Consider the following 23730-nt stretch of genomic DNA (forward strand, 5'->3'; position numbering starts at 1 on the left):
TATCTCTCTCTTACTCTCTCTCTCTCTACCAGATCAAAAAGAAAAGAAAAACCCCTTATTTGACTAGTGATTCATCCATTCATTCATAACAATCAAGCATGTTATATATGTATATAGGCAGCAAGCTGGATTTCACACAAGATCATCACACATACAACATTATGCTTCTCAAACTTGGCTGGACCTGTAGAAGAAATCGGGTTTTATGGCCATGCCATGGAATTCCTTGCAACCAGTTCCTATGACCAACCACATGTAAGGAAAAGGATACATATTGAGCTAAATCATGGTTATGGTATTGAGCTGCTAATATTCTTTTTGTTTGTTTTTACCTAAATAGATTTTGATGATTAATTTCCAAAGCTATGTGGATAAGATGACAATAGTCCTCTAGGTTGATGAAAATACCATCCCAGATCCTCACAACCTGCTAGATGATCTTCAAGGCTCACTAAAACTCATCAAACAAGCAGTTTATGCAAAGGGGGAGTTGTTAAGGATGTTGAGGTTGAAGTGGAGGGTGTGCCACAAGCTCTATTCATGTAAACCTTTACACACATTATGTTATGTTCAGGGAGGGATTTTACCTTTTTATATGCTATGTGTTGTTGTATAGTTTATATTAGCATGTCTACTTTAAACAACTATATGAAGCTATGCTATTTAGTTGTTAAACTTGAATAATCAAAGTCTGATTAGATCCTAACAGAAGCATAACTTACCGAGCGATAGATCATATGCACATAATCCTTCAAATTTAGAAGAAGAATAGAAAGGTAAATAGCATGGACTAAGAATTGGTTCTATTATAAGTATTAGTATCAGCAACATTTTGTATGTCTAAATCAAACTCAGTTTGAACAAAAATGGTATCATGTACAATCAAATCCAATTTAATCATCATGGCCATGGGATAACCACCCAATTAATTAGTCTTGTAATGATATGCACCAACAATCCAAAATTTCTTAAACATGTGTGTTGTGTCCTTTCCATTATTCAACATCTCTGAAATCCCAAGTATGACCGACTGACTGCAAACCCTATCTGGTTTTGAAACCTGAAAACCATGATGAGTGACTACATTTTTATTCTTTATTCAAGTCAAGGAAAGAAACAAGATAACAATAACATGCAGTTCTTAAACTAACCTGTAACTTTTTCAAGTGATGATTGGAGATCCATGTAACTTGATAACCTAAAAACTGCATGATCTGTGTCTACATGGCAAAACTATGGAACTACACTTTGTAATCACGATATATCCGACCACTATGTAGCAGTAGAAGTAGGTTGAGAAGAAAGGCTGGTGCTAGGCTTTGGAGCTTCACTTCCTCTGATGACTCTGCTATATATGACTTTGAAAGACTGAGAATTATATGGCTTGTTGAGCAGACTAATGGGCATCCTCAAAGTCTGTTTTCGGTTTCTTCTCCCCCTTATCAATATATTAAACGTCTTCTCGTTCTCAACCCTTTGGCCATGATTTGAGCCATTTTGAACCCCCACAATGTCATTAGATTTCTCAAGACTCACTTGTTGCTTAGTTTCATCCACATTGTTAGCCTCCAATAAACTAGGAGGAGAAGGAAAAGTTCCATCAAACACCTGTTTGGTCTCCATGTTTGGATCAGAAATCGGCCTTACTGCTGGTGGGGAGATGGAGAATTCCATTGGATGGCAGTTTGACCAAACATATTGTAACCCATTATTACATTGCCATGCGAAATGATTGGGATGAAAGGGACCGGTGGTCATAGGATATGTAGTGTTAGTGTTGGGTATGGGTAATGATAACGATGGAGCTTGTGTATATGGAGGAGAGTACATAAGAGGCAATGGGTGTGGGTGCATCATATTGGGGGTGGGGGTGCCTGGAGGTGGAGGTGTAGGGTAGGGTGAGTGAGGTGAAGAAGGTGGTCTTGGGTGAAGAGTCATATTCATTTGCCATGGGGTGGGCCCAGGAGGAGGTAGAGCAATGTTCATGGGCATTGGTGCAACACGGACAACAGGTGGCGATGGGTTAAATGGAGTAGCTGATGCAGACAACCTCTTGTTTTGGGGTTCTTGACTTTGATTTGGTTTTACATTTTCTGTCTCCGTCTCTATACTGGCATTGGAGGGAACAATTGGAATTGGCATGTCGATTATTACACTCTTGTCTATTACCTTATCAACCTCCACCACATCTGCAATTGCTCCTAAATGAGTTTCTTCTGTTTCGTCTTTCGTATCCACTTTCTCAAAAATCTCTTCTTCCGCTTCTTTAACAACAGATTCCTCGTGCTTACCGTTATCGATTTCCTTATCATCAGGAATAATGTCATCATCCCTGTCCGTGACCTGCAACAGAGAAATGGAACCTGGTGGGGCCACGGCTACTTCTTTGTAAGAAGGAGATTTTCCAATGCTAATCATGGATCTTCTCTGTGTCTGTGGTACTGATGATGCTTCTTTTGTTGTTTGTTCAGATGACGAAGAATTAGAATTAGTTTCTTCCACAGGCACATGGACCGAGGACTTAACTCTGTATGTCAAACCTTTGACAATTCTACGCCCAAATTTATTATGATTAGGAGTTGCAGTGTGGTAGTCAACATAAGTTGAAGGAGACATCACTCGTTTCTTTACAAAGTGATACCTTCCAGTTCCATTTTCAGACTCATGAACAACACCTTTCTTTTGATAGCCGTAAACCTTGTTGAGACTCGTTGTTGCTTTCCTCTGTCTTAGTCGACGTCCATATGAGCCTGCTGATCTTGGCCTTTGAACCGCTTGCCACCCTTCTTCTCCTCCTCCTCCTTCATTACTACCAGGGTTAGGGTTTTGTGCACCAGTTTCCTCTGGTGGCTGAAGCTCAGAAGCAACTGGAACTGGTGTTTCTTCCTTGATTGGTGGTATCGACTCAACAAATAGAGAGGTGGATTCTTGATTCACTTGAATCTCATGTTCAAGGGCCGCCTCTTCATCTGTAACTTGTTTCAGAAGATCTTTTGGAGATGCCTCCTCAGCATTTGCCACCTCCAAGGTTTGGTAGCTTTTTCCCTTCAACTGGAAATGAAATATGTCGTCGTATACTTAGATATGTTTTCCTTATTATGAATATCATAATATATGTAATGCAAGTGAGCATACCTTCTGGATATAGGTTTTACGTTTTAAACCCATACCATCAGTCCCTTGCCCATCATGACTTGGATTGATATAGTCAAGCAAATCCGATACACTGCCCATCATCATTTACACAAATCATTTATTGGTTTGGTTTGGTTTGGTTTGAAATGAATTGAATGAAATCATTTAAACATACCTAAGATGACCTTTGCTAGCTATGGATGCATCGGGTTTCCGAGTCCCATTTCTTGCAGCTTCTTGTTGTTCAAGAGCCTTTGATTCAAAATACTCGAGCCAAGCAGCAGCATCCTGTGTGCGTAGATCATCTGGCCCAAGTTTTGCACGTAGTATCTGCAAGGTTGTTTGTTCATGCTGAACACTCAGAGGATAAGCTTCCATTAAAGAGAGAGCAATTGCGATTGCATGGTAACTTGCAGCAGTCTACAAAACAAAAGGAGCATGGTTAATCTTGTCACCATGTAGACTCCTGTTTTTATGGGGGGGTGGGGGGTGGGAATTTAACAGGTAAATAAGCAACCTGGATATGGTCTGGCCCAAGTAACTTTTGGTTGCACTTGAGAGCTTTATGAAGATATCTGAGGGCGACATGGACATTTCCCAAACCTTCCTCCATCATAGCTACATTGATGTACGTGGCAGCAGTATTTGGATGTGATGGGCCACATGTAAGATGTAGCAAATACAATGCTCGTTTTACATACCTGATATTGTAGTAGGTAAGAAAACAAACTTGTATTAAAGGGGACAAAAAAAAAACATACTTGAGAGCCAACTCTGTATGTTGAAGTCGATAGTAGAACACTGCAAGATCCCCATAGCTTTTCATGGTATCTGGATGATCCAATCCCAGTTCTCTCTCATTGATGTCCAAAGCTTTTTGTTGGTAGATTGTGGCCTGCAATTCAATCCAATCCAATCAATCTAAGAGCTTGAAAGACAGACAAAACAACAAAATAGTATATCTATATTCCCCATTAATATTAATAAATAAATAATAACAAATCAAAACCTGGTTGAAGTCCCCAGTGTGATACAAAACCACAGCAAGGAGACTGTAAGCTCCTGCAGTTATTCGATGATAAGGACCACATACTGCAACTAGCTTTGCAAGAGCCTGTAAGAAGGAATAAGTAATAACATGTTAGGTCATGCTAATATATTTAAAAAAAAACTTGTGCCAAATGTGACACTCGTACCTTTGTCCCATAACTAACTGCATCTTCTAGCTTTCCCTTGTCGAGGGCAGTTTTTGATGATTCCAGGAGTTGGCGTCCATCAGCAGATGAGCATGCTGCTTGCTGCAACATAATACAACAAATCGATACATGAAACAATATATATATATATATATATATATATATATATATATATATATATATATATATATATATATATATATATATATATATAAACTGACTTGAATGGTTGTAAGACAATGAGCAATCAATTGTTAATTGATCACCTTATGCACTGGTACTAAGCTGATGATGTCCTCCTTTTTGAAAGGCTGTGGAGAGTTCATATCAAAATCTCTTGGAACCAGCTCAATGCCAACCTGGAAAATCGGTACAATACAAATTTGTTTGCAATGTTAAGGATACTTGAGGGAGGAAGGGTACATTCAGTTCTGTATGAATCAATTACCTTATGGCATAACCCACGTAGTATAGCAATTTTTCTAAGCTCTGTGTAGTTAAAGCTGGCAAGATCCCAGTCAAATCGCTTCTTCAAGAAAACTTCTAGCCATGTCTTTGTTACAGAATCAACACAAGATTTTTTACTTTTAGGAACCCCAAGCATCAGATTCAGTGCAGCAGCAATTCCAGCAGCCATTTCCTCTGGTTTAGAAACAGCAGCAATCACTGCCTGTATAATGTGCTTAAAAGCTCGTACTATCATCTCATGTATACATAGAGATTGCACATGTGATAATTTTTCTGACAACTTAACCTGATCAAACACAAAAACAGCAAGCATTAGTCACTGTAAAGCCTTCTAAGTTGCAGATACCACAGAATATAATAAATGAAAAATAACTAACCACTTGTCCTAAAGAACGCATGCGGAGACCTCGTGTGTGCATAAAATCAGTTAGAGTTCGCCCATCAACTGGTGATAGTTCCAAAGAACCAAAATCTGCAACCTACATATGACAATCAAGCGCAATAATCTGTCAGTTATCACACTTACATTAATTAGAAACCTAATAAGATGATGCTTTTAGCTATGTAATGTAGTTACCAATTTCGGAAGAGCAACTTCGTTGTAATATTTTTGAGATTGGTCAATCAGCTCCAGCAAAGACTACAAATAACAAGCACCGAGTTAATATGCAATACTATACAAATATGTACACATATAATACTTTAATTTTAACACCACCTTGCAGTGGAGCCCAGTTTCTGACTCTTTAAGCCGAGTAAAAGCAGCATCAGATAACAATTTTTTTAAAGCATTCTCATTTTCATCTGAATTGGGAGATTCTACAACAAAGTCTAACACAGAATTCTCGACTTCCCCATTCACAACATCAACAACTTTTGTGCTCCCCTCCAAATCTTTTTTCTTGTTTTTTAAAGATCGAAGAGCTGTCCCGAGCCCTTCAACCTTCACCTTTTCAGTAGAAGCTTTCTTGTCTTTTTCTGTTTTCTTTTGATCTTGTAAATGTTGTATCCAGCAAGCTCCAAGTTCCCATCTTGTAAACTTGTCAGATTCAACACACTCTTCCTGAAGCTTCATTAAACTCTCCTTTAATAGTTTCTCCACAAGGACTCGAGAAGTACCGAGCTCTTCGCCTTCAGATCTTTTCAAATTAGGAAGAATGCTACTTGCTTTTTTATGAAGCAGCAACCTCAAACTACAAGAAATAAGCTTACAGTGAGCATTAACATGGTAAGTGGCACAAATGTAATATATGCCAATGTGAAGAAAAACCTGTTGATATTGAGTGCGCATGCTCCTCCATCAGGCTGATCGAGAAGCTCAATGTATGGCAATGGAGATTGTTTCTTGTCATCTTCTCTCTCCTCAACTTTCACGACAGCAGTATAACCACAATACCTTACATTCACAACACCAAGAGTAGCTATATCCTGGTTTTCAAACAGAAAACTCACACATTAATAAAATAGAATAAAAAAAAAGAACATGAAATCAAGATGATTGGAATTGAAGGATCATCTTACATGAGCAGCAGTGTTCTCATCCGCAGTGATCCCTTTCAGTAGGTTTCTCTCCACCAAATTTTCTTTCTCCACCCCAGTTGCTTGAGATCCATCAATCTTTGTATCTATTTTGCAGCTAGCATCAGGAGTATCCTTATAGACTCTGATTCTCAAGTCCCCGATGCTCTCCGTATGTATAGTGTCATCACTACTTAAATCAGAATGATTTATGTTTGGGTTTTCCATTATATGTTGAATGGCTAAAATAGCTTTGAAAATGGCAACATCGACAAATAAGCTATGCAATAGGAAAGCTTTCCTGTCTCGAATCTGCCTATCTTCTGCAGTTTTGCAAGACATAGATGCAACATACATGAATTCACTAGCCCAAGGATGCAAATCACTTTTTCCATCCCTTCCCAGACCACCCCCATTTCCTCCCCAATTCTCATCCTCTGTAGGAAGAGGTGGGAAACCCGAAGGCACTTGTGCTGCAACAGGAGGTATGAGCCATGTATTGGCTCTGAACCCATACGGGAGATTTCCAAACTGCAGGAGTAGTTAAAACAACTGTTAACAAACAAACGTCCATTAATTGACCTTAATCAATCATTATTTCCACTCCAGAAGTGTACCTTGTTCCTTTCCGTGAATGCTTTAATGAGGTCCTCATAAGCCTGAAATGATAGGTACCGCTTGTTCAAATAGGCAAGTATATGGACAACCAAAATTAAGGCTATATGGAAACCGTGAAGATGATATCTTTAGAAACTTACATTCTCAAATGCCCTGCTAAGTCGCCGCAACAAATCAACAAGGTTGTGACATAAAATTCGCTGCTTCCCGATGCTGCAAAATCCTTTTCGATAGACTTCTATATGGATTGGCTTTCCATGGCACAACTTCACCTTTACCATAAAGTTTAAGTCCTCAGGAATGTACAAAAATAACACATGTTTTACAAAAGAAATAATAAACTGTTGAAGGATTTTCTTACTTCAAGCGAGAAAAGATGATCATCAATTAAAATGTCATCTTCATTCTGTCGTGTTGCTCTCCTTACATCTGCAAAAGAATTTGCGATAGAATGTCAATGTCAGTATGAAGGAATAGACCAAAAATTATAGCAAATTGATTGTGTATTTATGTGTATGAATTGTTGAAAGATCCAAGTATGTCGTCGAGTGTGCGCATAGACTTACACTGGATAGGAGGAGTCAGGTGAGAGAGGGAGAAGAATTCGTAAAAGCTACCAAGCTTGGGACACGAATTGCTCAGCTCTCCCTCTCCATCCACGGAGACATCTTTCGACTGCGGTTGTCGCGGTGGAGGAGTCAAAGTCGGCAGACTCGTCGACCGCTTATTGCTTTGTTGCGATTTGCTCGTCTTCTTTCCGGTCTTGGTTTCCGGCACATTAGTGCTGAAATCCTCCTTGACCACCGGCGACGGACCAAACGACGTCGTGCAGGCAACGATGTCCAACAATCGTCTGACATGTGCTGTGGCGGTTTCAACGTCGTAGTCCTCTGTTATGTAATAAATGAAAAAGGTGAGGACAAAAATGTCATTCGGGTATAAGATCGCGGGGTAGTAACACGTGGCAATAATAAAGTGGTTGATTACCCTCAATGAGATTGAGCGTGCAAGGCTTCAATGCGGCAACGTCGCACGTATCTTTCAATCGTGGGCCTCTTACCTGTTAACATAAGACGGGAATATGAAATGGATGGAGGAAAAATGTCATTTGTTAATGGGCCAACCGAACCAATTTGAAAACATAAGGTGGCCCATTGGTCAAATATAAAAAACCAATAAAAAAAAACATTTTCTATTTTATAGGGTTTGATTGTTCTTATAAGATGTGAATGATTATTGCTGATAGAAATTGATACAAACAATTATAAAAGTCGTACCTCGTGAGAGAGCGAAAAATTTGTGATGTTGCATGTTACTGTGTTCACGGATAATAGTCGACGAATATCTATAACTCTATCTGTCGATATTCCCTGCTCAAATCAGATAATATAATTACAAGAAAAATATCATATATTCATTTTTTCAGTTTGAAAATGAAGCAGTGCAATAACAAATAAACCATTGTCTTATATATTTTATTTATTTATTTATTCTTTGAAAATACTCTTGTAGTTCATTGATTGGGCCCACATCAAGCTTTCATATGAAGTCGGTTTCTTAATATTATCCATAAAATGCATGGTACCATTGAATAGGATTATTCCAAAAAAAGATAGTTGAGTTTTAAAGTATACCGAAAACGAGATACCCGACTTCTAATGACCGTATTTACGTGTTTTCTTGTACACCTCTTGTTTGTAATTGTAGGTGGCGTTGCTAAAATGCATATATTTGAATTTTCGACAGACGATATAGGTAACACGTTTCTATTGACATAGACACGTATAGTTCGGACAATTTTGTAACAATTTGGTAATGACATTTTTGACCTGATATAGAAGCAAGTCATAAACCTTCAAAATCTTATCTAACATTCTAGCTGTCTCCATGATATACTCTTATTTTTTGTATGTTTTATGTATAAAAATTAGCCCATGATATCCAAATATATATAGAAACTCAAATATATATATATATATATATATATATATATATATATATATATATATATATATATATATATATATGTATATATATATATATATATATATATATATATATATATTTATTAATAAAATAAAATGTTTGTAAGTCCTTGTTTTAGCAAAAGATAAAGTAAATCATATAGATTATAATGGACAAATCAAGCCATTACCCTTTGACTTTTTCTTGTAAAGAAAGAGAAAATGCCAAATACGAGTTAGTTAATTAATATATCAAAATAAACTAGTTTATATAGCATGTGCCCTATGAGCTTCATGACATGTGATTATAAACTATCAAAGATGAATCAAATTGAAAAAATGTTATAACTTTTTGTCATCGATTTATTCATTCCCAGATAAGATTTTCAAATTATGTAAACACTATAAAATAGTATTTTTAAGTAATTGTACAAACCTTCAATATAACATGGGTATCATCAGGAAGATTCACAGTTATATCCACAACAACTGGTAGAACTGCAAACGTACACATTCTTCATTAATTATTTTAGAAAATAATTATTAATTGAAAATATTGTTATTAAAAAATAATAAAATTATACCCTTCTCTTCCTTCTTCTTCTTATCTCCCTTGGTCTTCCCACGTCCATTCTTGGGCGCCATTTTTCAAAAGCTCTTGCTTCAAGTAATTTTCTTACTCTGAATTACAACATAAAGTATTAAATAATAAATATATAGTTCTTTATATAAAGTAAATAAATACAAAAAATGAAATATTTAATTTTGGATAATATTGACAAATAATTGACAGGGTTTCCAAAAAATATGTCATGGAATTGTGAAATAACTACAAAGGCCATGGCAGTCGCCAAAATTTACCAAAGAGCATTAAAGATGTAACTTCAATATGAATTAGATTAAAGATAAATAATTAATTGTTTTTTTTTTCTTTTTTTAACAAAGATGTATTGTGGACTGACCAAAATGACCCTGGAAGGTAGAAAGAGTTACAGAAAGATAGGATATACCGATTGAGCGATAAAGATTATGAATATTAATATATTAATTATTAATTAAATAAAAAAACAAAGAGAAACTCTATATAAATATAAAGAATAAGTGATGGGGTTTTTCATGAAACGTAATGGAATAGTAAAATGACAAAAATGACCATGACCAACAAGCATAGAGCTAGAAAGATTGTGGATTAAACAAAAAATAATTACGAGGAATAATTTATGGGTTATTTCAAGAAAATGTCGTGGAATCGTGTGGATGACGAAAACACCATCGAGGTTGCAAAGAATTAACAGAAACCAATGAAGATACTGAGCTCAGTACGAAATAGAAGTACAGGAAAAAAAAGTACCCTTAAAATTATGAACAACAATTTATGGGGATTTTTAAGAGAATGTCGTGGATTTATGAAATTGACAAAAACACCATCGAGCTTGCAAAGAGCTAACGGAAACCAATGAAGATTTTGAATTTAATACTAACTAAATACAAGAAAAAAAAAACATCGAATTTTGGATAAAATTATGAAAGGGTCTTTGCAAGAAAATGTCATGGAATTCTGAAATGACAAAAAAGGCTATGTATATAGCTAAAGATTCTTCACTCCAATAGGTATCAAATGACAAATAACAAAAACAGAGGCAACGGATTAAACACAAGCAGGAAAAAAAAGTATATTTTTTGCCAAAAATAACGAAGAACAATTGATGGATTTTTGCTAGGAAATGTCGAGGAGTTGTTGAATGACAAAAAAGGCCATGAATATGAAAAACAATTACCAGAAAAGCTTGCAGAGAGCAATAAGAATCAGAAGTTTAACAAGTACCCAATCAGTCAGAAGTAAAAACAGAGCCAATGGTGTGTATTATATCTCTGTGTTTGTGTTTTTTTAGGGTTTTGTGTGTTTTAGGGTTTTGTGAGTGTTTTTTAGTGTGTGTATAAAGAGGGCAGGAGGTGGAGCACCATTAGAGAGATTGAAAGATGAAATTAAGAGATATAGAGAGAGAGGGAAAGGGGAAGGAGGAGGAGGTGAGTGGGTGATAAGGAAGGAAGGGTTGAGATTTAACGGTCAGATATATAAATTGGCAGTTTCTGAGCTATCATTCTTACTTTGGACCTATTATTATTATTATTATTATTATTATTATTATTATTATTATTATTATTATTTTCCAAATATATAAAGAAATATGGTAAATAATTATATAAATTCTCGGCGACAGATACTTGAATTTTTACGTAAAAAAACAACATATGTTTCGTGTGATTCGATGTAGTAAAATTAACTGCATAAAATAGTAACTTATTTTATTAATCATTTATGTAATTCTTTTTACGTAAAAAATAACTAGCTTATAACTTCTTTTAGCAACTATTTATAAATAAACTATTATTACAAATTGACTAAACTGCAAAATTTGGTCCCCGTGTAAGAAAAATATGAATGGAGTCCAAAATCTTTTCAACTCACCATTGGTCCAAAATCATAATTTTTTTTGTAGTTTTGTTCATGAAAAAGTTGAAAAATACTATTTTACCTTTTTAATTTTTTTTTACATTTTTTATATTTATTTTAATCTATTTTAATTTTGAAAAAAAAAAAAAAGCAAAGCTTGCTCACCCACCCCCCCACCGTACCTCTCTCTCTCTCATCGTGTTCTTAATTTTTCATCCCATCCCCACTCCTTTTATGTTAATTATGAGGTCACTTATCAAATCCTTTCTGAATTTCCCTTTATTCCAACAAACCCACATAAACAAAAATTATTAGAGAAAGGGATAATGGATAAGAATCAAGATTGAAGCTTTGTAATTGGGTTCCATCTTCCTCACATCACATCGAGTTCACACCAAACCTGCATCACAGATACCATCTTCTTCTCCAAGCTACCATATCTACATATCAACCATTTTCACCACCGTTTACTGAGATCCCTACATCACCATCTTGACACTCTATCATCTCAATAGCTAACACCATCACCTGTAATAAAAAATAAAACAAATAAAAAAACACCTTTGTTCTTCCATGGTATAACAGACCCGAAAATCAATTCCTCTAGGGGAAGAGATGAGACACAAATAAGAAAATCGGTCCATGTTAAATCCATATTCAATTGGTGGTGGTTTGGTTTGAAGGAAGCAGTAAGGAGTACGACATTCAGATGCTCTGGTGGTTTGAGGCATCGAAACCCTAATCGTGGTAAGTTTGAAAGGAGATGCTGTTTTCCGTAGCGATGGTGGTCACCCCTTTTAATATGTGAAGGGGATATCAGAGGGTATTTATACCATAAACCCATGAGCTTCAAGCGATTTGGATTAATGATTCCGGCAACCTATACCGTTTGCTTCTTGTTTTTTCAAACCAACTTAAACCTAAATTCGATTAGTTATGGTTTGTTTGTTGTAATCTTGATGGGCGATGAAGACAGTAGGGACGTCAGAGGAAGAAGGTGTCTCAGAGGAAGAAGCCGATGGGTTTTTTTTTATCTTCTGTGTGTGTGTGTGTGTGTGAGAAAGAGAGAGAGAGAGAGAGAGATGAGAAAGAGAGAGCGAGAGAGAGGGGGAGAGAGAGAGAGAGAGGCATGTGAGAGGGTACGGTGGAGGGCTGGGTGAGTTGTCTTTGTTATTGTTTATTTATTTTCAAAATAAAAAGGATTAAAATAAATATAAAAAAACTTAAAAAGGAATTTAAAAGGGTAAAACAGTATTTTCAACTTTTTCAGGGACCAAAACCACAAAAGGTTTATGATTTTGGACCAGTGGTGCAAGTTGAAAAGATTTTGGACTCTATCCATATTTTTCTACTAACCATACGGACCAAATTTGCAGTTTAGTCTTACAAATTCGTAAATCGTGATTTTGCTTTTAGTTCCGTAAAAAGTAAAGGAAAACTAAAAACACGATAGTATGTCGTTTATGTTTTCTTTGAATTGGGTTCAAATAGTTTTATTTTTGTAAAAAAAAATCATTTAAGGAGGGTTTATTTGTGAATTTTGGCATGTATCAAATTTAACGACTATTTAGCCCTTTAATACATTTAGGCTCCGTTTGATATGTGTCTGATTGAGTCGGGTTAGACATTTTTTGCTGACTCGGTCAGCAAAAAGTGTTTGATAATCCAACTTTAGGCATCTGACTAGGTAAGAACAATCTTATTCGGATAGAATGGAGAAAATAAATGATTGAGAAAGGGAGATATGTTTCCAATTTTTACCCTTGCCCTACCGAAGGAAGAAATCAACGCCTCCATCGTTTCTTCTCCTCCTTCCTCTTCTCATCAGCAATCATCAACGATCCTTTTCTCATCAGTTCTGATTTTTTTGAAGCCTCCTTCCTCTTCTCACCACGTACGCTTCTTCCTTTCTCCTATTCTCACAAGTTCTGATTTTTTTTTATAATATGTGGGTTTAAGTTTGTCTCCCCCTCATTCATAAAGGTTTCTCCTGAAGAACCTAAAAAACTGCACGCCTTGTTCTGACCTCAACTTGGTTCTTTAGTCGCCTCACTTTTGTAACATCCCAAAATCATAATAAAAATTTTCATTTTTAATTTAAGAGAAATCGTTGTTTTCAATCAAATCCAAGTCATAAAAACCCAAGATCAAGTACAAATGTTCCAAAATCAATGTATCACAATCATCTCTAAAACATGTCATCGATGGATATGTATGATTGCTGTAACGCCCGTAGATCAGGGCTAGTCAATTTAGAGACGATAAGCGTAAAAAAAAGAGTTTCTGATGGAAGATTATTTAGAATGAATCATCTTAACTAAGTTGTAGTATATGTTACAAGGATTCCGTACATATAAAGAACGCCAAAATCTGAGTTATAACGAAGAAGTTATGACCTGTCGAAGTTTCGCGATAGAACCGGCACGACACAACGCGACGTAAAAAGTGAATTTACGTTAGAGCGATATTTAGCCTTAGAGATCTAAACGAAAGTCATAGAATACATTAAACCGTGAGTGTGCATAAAAAGAACGTCCAAATCTGACTTCGTATGAAGAATCTATGATTTTTCTAAGTTTCAACTTAGCGGTAAGCAGCCCGAATACTCGATTTGAGATCAAGCGGTTTTTAGCCGGAACAATCTAAACAAGAATCGAAGATCACGTTAATAGTAGTGGAACGATAAAAAGATAGGCGAAAACGGACGTCAGATGAAGAAGTTATGAATGTATAACGAAATTTTCCTGTCTCGGCCTACTAAAAATAAATAATAAAAATAAAGTCAAAATTAGCCGATGGAGTCTAAATAAAAGTTGTAGAGCATGGTCTTACCTACGCGTGGATATAAAGAACATCGAAAACGGAGCTCGTATGAGAAAGTTACGCAATTTAGAAGTTTGACGAGTCAAATTACGCCGAGCGTAATTTGAGTACGCCCAGCGTACTCAGAGGGGTGCAAGTTGCCTGACCAATACTCGAGTTCCACCAAGTGACACATGCAATGACGTTTAGTACGCCCAACGTAAGGCCTGGTACGCCTAGCGTACTCGAGGTTACGCCCAGCGTAATCCAAGACCCAACAGCCTATAAATAGAACCCGAGATCAGCCATTTTCCTTGCTAATTTTCTTCCTTTCTCTCAATGTTTTGCGTGCCAATTATATCCCGAAGCCCCGGTATCATTCCCGAGTCCCGAATCAAGTTCCGAAGTGCCGAAGATCCCGAGGAGCATTATTCCCAAGTCGAATCCCTGCCCGCGAGGAGCCCGGTTTTTGTGAAGATCTTCCAGATCTACCGAAGAATACTACTTCTACAAGCCGTAGTGCTGTCCGAGCATCGTCTAATCAAGTGAGTGTGTAGTTACTTTCTTTTAACATATAAATATGAAGTATTTTCTATGAAATACGTGCTATGTGTTTATATGTTATTTGTCTATTTGAGATGGGCGTGGAATTGATGTTTTATACAGGTGTTAAATGATTTAAATTGTGTAAGTATTTATATCTACGAAAAATGTTTGGTAGAACATGGGTGGATGGGATAGTTGGTGACTATGGAGTTAGCGCCTATTGTATAAACCTTGGCGACGATGTGACTTCATGCCTATTTCATGAACCTTGGCGACTATGGAGTTAGCGCACGTTGAGTAAACCTTGGCGACTATGGAGTTAGCGCTTGTTAAGTGAACCTTGGTGACTATGGAGTTAGCGCCTGATAGCTATGGATTTAGTACCTGATAAATAAACTTTGGCAGCAATGGACTTCGTGCCAATTCCTTAGGTAAATCCTTAGGAATAAATGAATGAAGGATAGTTGGTTCTTAGGGTAAAACCTTAAAAAATAAAGAAGATAATGAGGATGGGTAATTGGATTGATTGTTTGCTGATTAAATATAATAATTATATTATTGTGGGTTGAAAACCTTATATGCTCACCAGGCTCCCAAGCCTGACCCACTCAGTTTTCTTTGTATCACAGGTATCAATATGAAGGTATATTTCATGGAGAGATTAAAGGAGATGTAAAATCTTTAGTGTAATTAATGTAAGTTTTGTTTATGCTTATGTGTCTGTATCGGAACATGACATCCCGAGATTTTGTTATATAATGAAAATACTTTACTTTAAGAAATGCTTTGATAAATTCTTATCATATTTTGTTTTGGGAACAAATTTTGTAACAGTTTTCTTTATACGATTACTCTGATTTTAAAAACAAAGCATAAACAAATCGGTATTTTCTGACCGTGAAATTGGGGATGTCACAGTTGGTATCAGAGCATTAGTTTAAGCGAACTAGGAATATGGATTTATTTCTAGACTTAAACTTAGAATGCTAAGAGATGATTGTGAGTTGAGTGTGTCCATTATATTTTAGGTAGTACACCTAAATTGACACAGACAATAGTTTATTTTAGGAAAGATGCCTAAAATGCCTTTAAGTGCTAAATGTTATATGTTTGTCATATATGATATTATTTGTTCGGATCGATGGTCTGTTGCCGACCGGGTCTGGAAGCCTTATGTGTTTAGGATTCTAAGCGTACATCTACGATATTAGAACTAGCATGTAAACGTTTCAGAAGGATATGGAAGATCGTAATATCTATCGTAAATAAGGATCTAATTTCACCTTATTCGGTGTATTGATCAAGATGGAAAGAACAAGAAGCGGAGTTGGAAATGCAAACGAGAATAGGAATCAACCACCAGTGATTAAGCAAATACTTGTTGTGGCTGTAGCACCTGAGCCAATAACAATGGCTGGTGTACAAATGATGATTCAAACAATGTTGGATCGTCAGATGGAGGAGACCAGGCGGTTGCTTCGACAGAATCATGAAGAACTGTCAATTCAAGTGGAAGAGCTCGAAGTAAATGGAGGGCATTCGGAAGGGGGGAACTACAGTGGAACCATTGGTCAAGCCAACCCACCAATAGTTCGCCAAAACAACCAGGATGGAGGAAATGACGGACGTGGGTGCAAGTACAAGGATTTCATGGCATCCAAACCACCGTGTCTTTCTGGGAGCCCGACACCGGTGCAAGTCATGGACTGGATCTCCAAAATAGAGACAATGTTTGAAAGTTGCAAATGTTGCAATAGACAGACGACCGCTCTTGCAATTCCTCTGTTAAAATTTGGAGTACTGAGTTGGTGGAAGTTATTGGCTGGTTCGATGCCCAAGGGGGAAGCTAGCAAGATGTCTTGGGAAGAGTTTGTGGTGCAACTAAAAATGCAATACTGCTCTAAGCAAGATCTTCTAGAAATCAACAATGAGCTCCAGAATCTAAAGAAGGAAAATTGAGCGTCACTGAATACGCTACGAGCTTTACGGAGAAGATGAAGCTTATTCCATACCAAATTCCAACTAAACTTTCCAAGGTCAACAAGTTTGCCAATGGATTACTAGCGGACTTTGGTCTGATAGTTAAGCAAGCAACCACTTTGAAGGCCGCCATCTGGGCAGCCAAGAATGTTGAGACCCAAATAAAAGAAAAGGGTATGGAAAGAGCTGAAGTTGGAGAGAAAATGAAACGTGAAGGATCTTCAATAATCGACAAAGAAAGCAAATTCTTGAAATCTGGGGGAAGAGATGAAGCTAAGTGGTGTGAGAAGTGTAAAAAGAAACACTTCAGGAAATGTAGCGAGGATATGACTTTCTACAAATGTGGGAAGACAGGGCACTACGCCAACAAGTGCACACCTATCAAGAAGGTGTGTTATAGATGTAACGAAGAAGGGCATATTTCTAAAGACTGCCCAAAGAAAAACAGACCTCCACAGCCAAGGGCATTCCACATGCTCCTCAATGAAGTAGAAAATGATGGGAGGATTAAAAGATGAAGTCTTCGTATCTATATATAAAGTCTGTATCAGGAAGTGTAGCCTGTTAGAGGCATAGTATAGGGTAAACTTGAACCTTTGTGTAATCATTTCAAGAAATAATATAAACCCTGGTTTTGTTATCTGATGTGTTGAATGATTATATGATTTATGTATGGTGACTTGGTTGACTGCGAGACAATACTTGGGACGAGTATGAGTAGGTGTGAATGGTAGTAGAGATCTATGCTACCGGAAGCATAGGACTCACGCTTGGATCAGGGAAAGTCACAAGGTTACCAAGAAGCTAGTAATTGATTTCGTTTTATTCAAGTTTGTCATTACCCTTGTTTCGGTAATGGCTAGTAGGATGATGGTTATTCCGACCCTAGTGGTCATATCAAATTGAGTCCGACTATGATGAGAGGTCATCGGGACACGACTCATCAGTCTTTTACAATAGATAAAGGAATGTATTTATCCTAAGAAGAAGAAGGAGTCCACAATAAGGATTTATTTTGTAACTTGAAGGTTATGATTGAAAGTCCAACATAGTATGAAAAGCAGATGAAAGATTGAGCATCACGGTTATTAATTAGGATGGAAATTTAACGTAAAGACTGTTTCGTTGATGATTCCGGACGTAATCATCCTAAGGGGGAGATAATTGTAACGCCCGTAGATCAGGGCTAGTTAATTTAGAGACGATAAGCGTAAAAAAAATGAGTTTCCGATGGAAGATTATTAGAATGAATAATCTTAACTAAGTTGTAGTATATGTTACAAGGATTCCGTACATATAAAAAACGCCGAAATCCGAGCTATAACGAAAAAGTTATGACTTGTCGAAGTTTCGCGACAGAACTGACACGACACAACGCGAACGTAAAAAGTGAATTTACGTTAGAGCGATATTTAGCCTTAGCAATCTAAACGAACGTCATAGAATACGTTAAACCGTGAGCGTGCATAAAAAGAACGTCCAAATCTGACTTCGTATGAAGAATTTATGATTTTTCTAAGTTTCGACTTAGCGGTAAGCAGCCCGAATACTCGATTTGAGATCAAGCGGTTTTTAGCCGAAACAATCTAAACAAGAATCGAATATCTCGTTAATAGTAGTAAAACGATAAAAAGATAGGAGAAAACGGACGTCAGATGAAGAAGTTATGAATGTATAACGGAATTTTCCTGTCCCGGCCTACTAAAAATAAATAATAAAAATAAAGTCAAAATTAGCCGATGGAGTCTAAATAAAAGTTGTAGAGCATGGTCTTACCTACGCGTGGATATAAAGAACATCGAAAACGGAGCTCGTATGAGAAAGTTACGCAATTTAGAAGTTTGACGAGTCAAATTACGCCGAGCGTAATTTGAGTACGCCCAGCGTACTCAGAGGGGTGCAAGTTGCATGACCAATACTCGAGTGCCACCAAGTGACGCATGCAATGACGTTTAGTACATCCAGCTTAAGGCTTGGTACACCCAACGTAATCCCAGACCCAACAACCTATAAATAGAACCCGAGATCAGCCATTTTCCTTGCTAATTCTTCCTTTCTCTCTAAGTTTTGCATCGTTTTGCGTGCCAATTATATCCCGAAGCCCCGGTATCATTCTTGAGTCCTGAAGCAAGTTCCGAAGTGTCGAAGATCCCAAGGAGCGTTATTCCCAAGTCGAAGCCCTGCCCGCGAGGAGCCCGGTTTTTGTGAAGATCTTCCAGATCTACCGAAGAATACTACTTCTACAAGTCGTAGTGCTGTCCGAGCATCGTCTAATCAAGTGAGTGTGTAGTTACTTTCTTCTAACACATAAATATGAAGTATTTGCTATGAAATACGTGCTATGTGTTTATATGTTATTTGTCTATTTGAGATGGACGTGGAATTGATGTTTTATACAGGTGTTAAATGATTTAAACTGTGTAAGTATTTATATCTACGAAAAATGTTTGGTAGAACATGGGTAGATGGGATAGTTGGTGACTATGGAGTTAGCGCCTATTGTATAAACCTTGGCGACGATGTGACTTCGTGCCTATTTCATGAACCTTGGCGACTATGGAGTTAGCGCACGTTGAGTAAACCTTGGCGACTATGAAGTTAGCGCTTGTTGAGTAAACCTTGGCGACTATGGAGTTAGCGCTTGTTAAGTGAACCTTGGTGACTATGGAGTTAGCGCCTGATAGCTATGGATTTAGTACCTGATAAATAAACTTTGGCAGCAATGGACTTCGTGCCAATTCCTTAGGTAAATCCTTAGGAATAAATGAATAAAGGATAGTTGGTTCTTAGGGTAAAACCTTAAGAAATAAAAAAGATAATGGGGATGGGTAATTGGGTTGATTGTTTGCTGATTAAATATAATAATTATATTATTGTGGGTTGAAAACTCTATATGCTTACTAGGCTCCCAAGTCTGACCCACTTAGTTTTCTTTGTATCACAGGTATCAATACGAAGGTATTTTTCACGGAGAGATTAAAGGAGATGTAAAATCTTTAGTGTAATTAATGTAAGTTTTGTTTATGCTTATGTGTCTGTATCGGAACATGACATCCCGAGATTTTGTTATATAATGAAAATACTTTACTTTAAGAAATGCTTTGATAAATTCTTATCATATTTTGTTTTGGGAACAACTTCCGCAACAGTTTTTTTTAAACGATTACTCTGATTTTAAAAACAAAGCATAAACAAATCGGTCTTTTTTGGCCGTGAAATTGGGGATGTCACAATTACGCCTTTGTTTTCCCCCGATCGTCTGAAGTACCTGAAACATAAAACTTAAAATGCAAGTCAAAGCTTAGTGAGTCCCCCCAAAGTACCACACACGATCAATACAAATAATAACATACATATATAAGCTTTCAACCTGACTGGACCGCCTCGCAAGGCCTATAGCCTATCTGGACCACTCTTCTGGCCTTACTGGACCGCCTCGCAGGCATTCAGTCTATCTGGATCGCCACGGGTATCTTGACCTTCAACACAAAGCAAGATCGTCTCAACCCAACAAACCATAACATGTCAACATATAAAATATAACCAGCAACACAGGTAGTACAAATCTACAAATCTAACGCATACTTGGTGAACACAGGTAACCATAAAAATCTATCCATCTAACACATACTCAGCATAGTATCAATCCAATATACCCGGATACATAATCTAGTGGGTCGGCATTGGTGTCTTCAACCCACAAAGTACAGTGAAGAAGACTCGCCTTCCAGTCTGAAAGGATAGTTGAACAGATCACAACTCATACTACTGACTCTATAGTTCACTTATACATTAAATAATGACATAGTCTCAAACTATTGTTCAAATACCCAAAATACCACTAAGTCAAACTTGGTCAAAATCCTGGTCAAAGTCAAGGTAAAAAGGTCAAAGATTCCATCTGGGCTGAGTACGCCCTGTGTACTCCCCTGTACGCCCAACGTAGAGGGTTCCCTTCCAAAACACGGGTTCGATCCCTGATACGCGCATGATACCTCTAGGTACACCCAAGGTACCAGAGTTGAATATCTAAATCACTATTAAGCTCTTATTTTGTTAAGCCAAAGCACCAAACTTCAGATCCACATAAAAAGGGACGTCTTAATGAATAAAGTCTCTTAATTTATCCATTTGCATACATACAAGTGTTGGATTAATGTCTAAGTCCATAACTATATGTGGTATGTACTTGACCCAACCCGGCATGGTCCATTTGGGTTGCACTTCACCGACACAATTTATATGGATAGTCTTTTGAGAATAGTATATTTATGATTAATATTAATATATTATAAGTTCTAATATTAATATGGAATCATATTATTTAATTAGTATTGATCAAGAATTAATTTAGAATTAATTAAGTGATCAAAAGTAACTAATTAAATATGGACTCTTATATATATGGAATGGTCCAAGTTCATTTAGGTTGGGCTAAGCTTTTATGGATAGTTCATGGAGCTTTTAACCCATGGATCCTATGTAAATGAAAGGTCATGGGTATTAGGGTTTACATTGATGTAACCCTAATCCTCCATAATATATAAAGGGGTCCTTGGCTCACAAAATTGGCACAAGTGTGTGAAAATAAGAGTGGGCAATTTTAGTGTGCATACATATTCTCTCAAGTTCTTCCAAGGTGTGTTTTGGTGATTTGTGATTCCATTTGAGGCTTCCACACTATTGGGGCTAAGCTCTTAAAGCTTGAAGACATCAAGCTACATCAAAAGGTATGTCATCTAACTAGAACTTTGTAGTATAGGTGCTTCATAATATGCTAGTTAGGATGAAACCTTGGAATAGTTAATATTTTCATGTATAATAGAGAAAACATAGATCCAAGGTTTATAGGGTTGCATGTACACCATAGGAGTGTTAGAATGTTCAAAACCCAACAACAAGAGGGTAAAAACTCAAACCCTTGGTCCAAAAGTCATCCAAAGTACCAAAACTCTTGCATGGCTCAAAAAGAATGCCAAAGCTCTCATTGTTATGAATCTATGAGCTCAAAACTACAAGAAACTATATTTCAAGGACCTGGAATAGTTCACACTCCACTAAAACAAACTATGGGACCAAAAATACACACAAACTCTAGACTAACAATATCTAAGCAAATAACACATCAAGATCCAAGCTTTATACCTTCAAATGATGCTTGAGGGCAAGATACTTTTGGATCCAAGATTCCTTGAGCTTCCAAGTTGATTCCATTTCTTTCTTCTTCCTTCAAGATCACCAAAAGCACATTTTCTAGCTCAAAGTGCTCACACAATTGATTAGGATAGGTAAGGGACGATTTGGGAGGTGGAGGCTGATGAGGGAAGAGGTCTTGAAGAGATAATAATGTTTAAATAGGGTTCAAACCCTATTTCACCCCGAGCCACGTACGCCCTGCTTATGCTGAGTATGCCCAACATACCTGACAAAAACATGCGATCTCGCTTAATGATCCAAGGGACCAATTTTGCAATTTAATTTCATTGTAAGGGTATACACGGGAAATACCTGGGTCAAGGTGTTACATATTCTCTTGCTCCTACGACTCGGGTTGATTGAAGGGTTCTTAAATCATCAGTTTACATGAGTAAATAAATGGATGTTGTGAATAAAGTTTATCCACGAAATATAATAAACAAGCAAAAAGTGTAGAACAACGAGAGGAAGGAAAAGAGGGCAGCAGCTTTGCTGCTATTACTAGCAACAAAGTCCAGTGGTGATGGTGTTATGTGGCTCGATTTCATGATTGGAATAATGTAGATTTCATTTTCTTCTTGCTTTATCATAATTTTAAAAGCAATACCAAGCCAACCTCCAATTTAGGCACTGGTTTTGCTGTAAGGGTTTCCAATTGTACCCTTGTTGTTTTGATTTTTAGATAATATATGAGTTTTCTCTTGAATGTTAATTTGTTTCAAGTGAATTGCTGTTGATTGTTCGTTGTTTCAACACTATTTTGTTGTTGATTTTTGCTGATATTTTGATTTTGTTGTTGATTTTGCTTTATGAATTAGGAGAAATGGTTATCAGTTGTTAATGAGGATGAATGGTGGAACGGTGGAGGTAAGGGGTTCTATAGATGGATGGGGTTATGGTGGAGGTTCAATATGGGTGATAATGGAGGTTAAAGTGGGGTGAAAATATGATGTTGTAATAGTGGCATAGATGGTGGTGGGAATGAAGAAGGGTGGTTGTAAATGTGGTTGTTTAGGTGGGTGAAGAAGATGAGGGGTGAGAGATGGTGGTGTGATAATCGATCATGGATGCTATGGCTCAAGTCTTCTTTTATTCCCAAGATATCATCAAGATTGCAATTCAAACAAGTGACGTTTTGGTCTAGATATCCATGTATCACTAAAATAGAAACTTGTCATTCTCTTCTTTTATTTCCAAGATATCATCTGTTGAATTCACATATACCTTGATAAAAGTTTAGATAAAGTTATAAATTAGTTTCAAAAAAGTTTTATAACTTTATACATTTGTGATGATTCAAACAATTTTTTTCTCTTTCAGAAAAACTTTATACCTTATGATGATTTAAATTAGTTGAATATTTATGTTTTAGGATGGTGGTTTGGAACGAGTATGAGGTAAAAAAAAATTATAACAAATACTAGTATGATAATATGTATGTTTTTATAATTATTTAGCACCTTTCATCCATCATTGTATAGAGAAGTTGGGTAAAATTGTCATTTTGCATCAGTCAGCACATTCAGTCAGATGTACAATCAAACAACATGATTTCTTATTGTAACGTTCCAAAAATACTAATAAAATTTTTGATTTTTAAAAGCATCAAATTCGTTTGTTTCAAAACCAATCATTGTACAAATGTATCAAAATCATTAGAGTAAATAATCATCAATGTGGAAATCATAAGGGTATGATGTGTAGTCAAGTCGGGCCCTTCCTTTTAGAACTGGAAGTCAAAAAACTGTAAGAACAAAGCTTAGTGAGTTCCCCAAAATACCACATCACATACAAATGGGCCCAACCTAACGTACATTCAAATGGGCCCACCCCAATCATGCAAATGAGCCCA

At 36.8% G+C, this 23730-nt stretch overlaps 1 protein-coding gene across 2 annotated transcripts; it reads right to left on the reverse strand.

Moving 5' to 3' along the window:
- Positions 1-786: 786 nt before the first annotated feature.
- On the reverse strand, positions 787-10918 carry LOC145061156 (Tetratricopeptide repeat (TPR)-like superfamily protein). 2 transcript variants are annotated; one of them, XM_079008555.1, is made up of 24 exons: positions 10725-10918; positions 9484-9580; positions 9336-9397; positions 8213-8305; positions 7923-7995; positions 7502-7825; positions 7297-7364; positions 7076-7207; positions 6935-6976; positions 6321-6848; positions 6070-6227; positions 5518-5992; positions 5377-5439; positions 5177-5278; positions 4780-5085; positions 4598-4690; positions 4332-4433; positions 4145-4249; positions 3897-4030; positions 3653-3836; positions 3311-3555; positions 3136-3226; positions 1152-3051; positions 787-1060 (listed from the first exon to the last, which is right to left on the reverse strand). In XM_079008555.1, the coding sequence occupies exons 2-23, from the start codon at positions 9542-9544 to the stop codon at positions 1273-1275; spliced, it is 5220 nt and encodes a 1739-aa protein (XP_078864681.1). In that variant the 5' UTR covers positions 9545-9580; positions 10725-10918; the 3' UTR covers positions 787-1060; positions 1152-1272. The 2 variants fall into 2 exon arrangements, with proteins under 2 accessions (XP_078864681.1, XP_078864680.1); XM_079008554.1 differs by having other exon boundaries at positions 10678-10918.
- Between the last annotated feature and the right edge of the window lie 12812 nt (positions 10919-23730).

This window comes from Lactuca serriola, chromosome 7 (assembly GCF_051521515.1).
Source record: "Lactuca serriola cultivar US96UC23 chromosome 7, Lser_US96UC23_V15, whole genome shotgun sequence".
Taxonomy (NCBI): Eukaryota; Viridiplantae; Streptophyta; class Magnoliopsida; order Asterales; family Asteraceae; genus Lactuca; species Lactuca serriola.

What these genes read in the sequence shown, in the direction of transcription:
- LOC145061156 (XM_079008555.1), bottom strand. Translation starts at nt 9,544, where the DNA reads ATGGCGCCCAAGAATGGACGTGGGAAGACCAAGGGAGATAAGAAGAAG. An exon ending in TTAGCAGGGCATTTGAGAAT is followed by an intron (nt 6,977 to 7,075) that starts GTAAGTTTCTAA and finishes CTATCATTTCAG; the next exon opens with GCTTATGAGGACCTCATTAA. An exon ending in TGCGCACTCAATATCAACAG is followed by an intron (nt 5,993 to 6,069) that starts GTTTTTCTTCAC and finishes TATTTCTTGTAG; the next exon opens with TTTGAGGTTGCTGCTTCATA.